Genomic DNA, 4,919 nt, shown 5'->3' on the forward strand with positions numbered 1-4,919 from the left:
CAGTGCATCACCACGGACCCGAGCACCCGCGTCTAGCCGTGCGTGGCCTCGCCGTGTCCGGGGAAAAGGGGATCCTCGTGGTTGAGCAGATGCTGAGCGTTTGGACCTTTAAGGCCCCTCGGCGGAGGCAACACACCACTTTGGCTCCAGCTTCCTGTAGACGGCACCTCCGGCCTGACCCGACCGGGGGAAATCGGCAGTCGCCTTTTCCTATCCTCCCCTCTATCTTTCACTTTCCTACCCCTTTCTCACAACTCTCCTGTCTCCTACTCACTTCTAGTTTCTTCCTTTTTTTCTGGCGGCGAGGGTTAACCTTGTGTGGCCAACCACCCAGAGTTGCGTCATATTGGGTTATAGTTGGGGTGTACAGCTGGCGAGGGTAGGACTTGTTTGTAAGTTCCTGTCCCGTCCCCAAGTTGGGCTCCATTGTGGGTGGCTGGCACCGTAGCCGAAAAACACACTTATCCTATGGCAAACCTTCTCTCAGCAACTGATCGCCCTCACAAGAGAGGGTGGACCGAGGTAACTCAAAATTTCATGACAAAAAAGAAACAAAGTTTTCCTAAGTTTCATGTGATTCATAGTGAGCAAAGTGACCAATCTGCTAGAATAATCTCCCCATTCATTATAGAAAAATATTTGACGGGTGCCTTCGGCTTTGGCTACAAGGCTACAAAAATGGCCAGTGGAGATCTCTTACTGGAACTCCGAGATAGCATCCAACACCCAAAACTTTCCAACATTGTGTCCATGGGTGACATCCCTGTATCCATATCTGCCCACCGATCCCTCAATACAGTCCGGGGTGTAATTTCAGAGTATGATTTTCTGCACCTCACTGAACAAGAAATCAAAGAAGGGCTTGCTGAACAAAACGTTTTTGATGTCCACAGGATAAAAATAAGAAAAGAAGGCAAAGAAATACCAACAAAGCACATAGTCTTGATATTTGCACATAGTACTCTCCCAGACTCAATTGAAGTGGGTTACCGAAAAATAAACCTGAGACCCTACATTCCTAACCCTCGACGATGCTTTAACTGTCAAAAGTTCGGCCATGGCTCAGGGAGTTGCCGCGGTCGTAAAACTTGCGCAAAATGTGCTTCAAACGATCACTCTTCTGATGACTGCGACGGCACCCCACGCTGCGCAAACTGTGAGGGAGACCATGCTGTATACTCCAGGGCATGTCCGTCCTGGAAGAAAGAAAAAGCAATAATCACACTCAAAACTACTGAAAACATTTCGTTCAATGAAGCAAGAAGGCGATGCACACAAACAAGCACATTCTCCTTCACAGCCAAAACAAACTTTGCCGATGTGGTGCGTGGGCGCGGCGCACCACAACAGGTTTCGGCACCAGCCCAGGCCACTCGCAGTGAGCCTATGGTGGGGCCATCCGCGCCCCCAGGTGCAGTAGGTAACACTTCCCCGCCAACCCAAAAAGAGGCCTCGCAGACCCCCGTGTCCGTGGCCCCCAAGACCTCCTCCCACAGGCCGACGTCCAACTATAATGTCCACGTGCCCTCCGCACGGTCGTCCAGCGCCTCTGCAGAGGCGATGGACACGACTCAGGGCAGCCCCGTGCCATCCACGTCGGGTGGTCGGCAGAGCTCTCTGGATCGGTCAAAAAAAGACAGGCCCTGAATCAAAGGGCCACAAATAACTTAATCTAGTTTTAACTACATAGGAAAACAAAATTAAGATGGCTTTCATAATGCAATGGAACTGTAGAGGACTTATGAATAACTACAGTGACATAAAAGATATCCTAAGAGCACACGCTCCTGTTGCATTATGTCTACAAGAGACAAATTTAGGGCCTCAAAACAATAATTGTCTTAAGAATTATGCTGTTTATCGCCACGACCGAGAACAGGGGAGCAGGCTGTCAGGAGGTGTGGCAATTATAGTCAGAAACGGTGTCCCGGCTAGTGAGCTTAAACTAAAAACAACACTTGAGGCAGTAGCAACCACTCTGCCTGCACATAAAACGATTACAGTGTGCTCTTTATATATTGAGCCACAGTTGAAATTAACACTCCTTGACTTAGAGGGTCTTTTAGATCAGTTACCAGAGCCATACCTGGTACTTGGCTACTTTAATGCACATTCTCGTTTTTGGGGAATCGAGAAAACGGACGCTAGAGGGCAGCTCATCGAGGATTTTATTCTATCCACTAATGTCTGTTTGCTGAACTCGGGTAAGCCCACATACTGTTCCCCATCCTCAGGAAGAATGAGTGTTTTAGATTTGTCTTTTAGTTCACCATCTGTTTTTAGCGATTTTAACTGGAGTGTTTTAGACAATCCATATGGGAGCGATCATCTCCCTGTTTTAATAGGTCTGTCACCCTCGCCAGCAATTATTCCAACAAAATCGCAGCGTTGGAAACTACATTTAGCTGATTGGGCATTGTTTCAAGAAAAAGCTAGTTTACAGGATATAATTTTAGAAAACCACAGCATAGATGAGATAAATGAAATTTTCACAACATACATTCTTTCTGCTGCACATGTATCAATTCCTAAATCCACAGGAGTGGTGTGCCAAAACCACAAAATTTGGTACACACGAGAATGCAAGGAGGCAAAAAAACTACTACTTAATATAAGATTAACATTTTTTCTTGAATCCTGTGAACTTCTTGATGCCCATCACTGTGGTTTTAAAAAGGTATGCTGCACAACCGATCACCTAGTCCGTCTTGAATATACTGTTCGAGAAGCTTTCATTCATAAGCAACACCGTCTCGCTGTATTTTTCGATTTAGAAAGGGCATACGAGACGGCCTGGCGGTTCGGGATTCTTCAAGACCTTGCCGAGCTTGACATTCGAGGAAGAATGTTGAACTGCCTAAAAGACTTCTTATCTAATCGTTCATTTCACGTCCGCCTGGGTACAACCCTTTCGAGAAATTTCATTCAGGAAAACGGAGTACCTCACGGCTGCATTTTAAGCAGAACTCTCTTCGTTGTGAAAATGAAATCTCTTACGAAAATAATCCCAAGGTCCGTTATGTACTCGGTCTATGTGGACGACCTTCAAATACCTTGCACATCCTCCAATGTATCGACATATGAAAGACAAATACAATTGACAATAAATAAACTAGCAGCATGGGCAGATAAAAATGGTTTCCGGTTTCCCTACAAAAATCAGTGGCAATTCTGCTCTCATTACAACGAGGATTACAGGCAGATCCGACCCTACATCTGAACGATACCGAGTTGCCCGTAAAAAATGAGCACAAATTTTTAGGTATAACATTTGAGAAAAAGCTCCCTTTCCTGCCTCATATTAATGCATTAAAAAAGAAAATTTCCCGATCACTGAATATACTCAAAGTCCTTTCACGTAAACACTGGGGTTCTGACAGGCCAAGCCTCCTAAAAATCTACCGCTCTGTGGTAGGATCCTGCTTAGATTATGGCAGTATAGTATATGGTTCAGCAAGACCATCGTATATGAAACGACTCGACCCAGTGCACAATTCAGGTTTACGCCTTTCAACTGGTACTTACAGGACGTCACCTATAAGCAGTATTTACGTTGAAACCAACGAGCCGTCACAGACAGAAGAGCCATGCTCACATGCTCGTACATTCTAAAAATTCGTTCACTGCACAAACATATTTGTTACCCCATCGCTACAGAGTGCCCATCCAGAGTACTCTTTAACAATAAACTGGAAGCTACCCGTCCACTGCTCTTACGTTTCGAAGACATATGTCAGAAACTTGGCGTACTAGACATATTGCCAAGCATTTCTCGAAGACGAGGTCCACTTCCGCCATGGTACAACTTTCCGGAAATATGTGATCTCACTCTTACAGGCTTCCGTAAAAAACATATCCCGCAAGAAAATATCATACACGAATTCCTCACACTTGAAGAAAAATACAGTAATTACGCAGCCTTTTATACAGACGGTTCCAAAACAGACGCTTACGTTAGAAGTGCAGCGGTACACGGGAATTGGTACAAAATAGTAAGACTTCCACAGTGTGCTTCAATCTTCACTGCGGAATTTTACGCTATCTGTGTAGCCGTAGAAAAAATAGTAAATGAGAACCTCACCAACAGTATTATTTACTCAGACTCGTTAAGTTGGCTTACAGCCATTCATTCCAGAAATGCAATAACTCCGCTACTTGGGGACCTTATGCACAACATTAAAACAGCCATAGCAAAAGGACAAAACATTAAACTCTTTTTGGGTACCAAGTCATGTCGGCATAAAGGGCAATGAAAGAGCAGATTTGTGTGCTGCTCAAGCTTGTGGCAAGCTTATAAAGAATGCAAATGTGCCCTATAAAGATTACATGAAATTGCTACAATCTAAGGCAAGGAAAATTTGGCAGTCCTCTTGGGACAGAGAATTAAATAACAAGCTACACTTAATAAAACCAGTGCTCGGTGAATGGAAGTCATGTGTGGATCAGAAACGTTTCAACGAAGTCATTATCTGTCGCCTCCGTATAGGCCACACACACATTACTCACAACTTCCTGCTAACAAAAGAAGACAAACCAGTTTGTACATGTGGAGACGAACTTACAATTAGTCACATTTTAATTCATGTTCTAAACTAGAAAAGCTATGAAAAAAGTGCTTCTCTCCGTTTTATAACCAACGCATCCCTTTTCATCCATCACTGATTTTAGGTGAAAATGTAATTGTGGACATGTCCTGTGTTTTTAGATTTTTAACAGAAGCTGATGTCCTTAAAGATATGTAAAACATGACCCAGTACTTTGCCTGATGCACCTCAGCCACTTTTGTATTCTGAGAAAAGGGCTGAGGTTTTTATCTTGATTGGTTGGGGGCCTCCAGTCCTTGCCCAGCCAAGGACGGCTGATGAGGTTAACCAGCCTCCTTTGACACCTTTAATATCTTGTTTTGCTCTCAATACTCG

At 44.3% G+C, this 4,919-nt stretch overlaps 1 protein-coding gene across 1 annotated transcript; it reads left to right on the forward strand.

The window, feature by feature from the left end:
- Nucleotides 1-537: 537 nt before the first annotated feature.
- LOC144103245 (uncharacterized) lies at nucleotides 538-4,713 on the forward strand. Its single transcript, XM_077636019.1, has 2 exons — nucleotides 538-1,411; nucleotides 4,706-4,713. Exons 1-2 carry the CDS (start codon nucleotides 538-540, stop codon nucleotides 4,711-4,713), a joined length of 882 nt encoding a protein of 293 aa, XP_077492145.1.
- Nucleotides 4,714-4,919: the final 206 nt, after the last annotated feature.

Source organism: Amblyomma americanum, chromosome 9 (assembly GCF_052857255.1).
Source record: "Amblyomma americanum isolate KBUSLIRL-KWMA chromosome 9, ASM5285725v1, whole genome shotgun sequence".
In the NCBI taxonomy this organism is placed as follows: domain Eukaryota; kingdom Metazoa; phylum Arthropoda; class Arachnida; order Ixodida; family Ixodidae; genus Amblyomma; species Amblyomma americanum.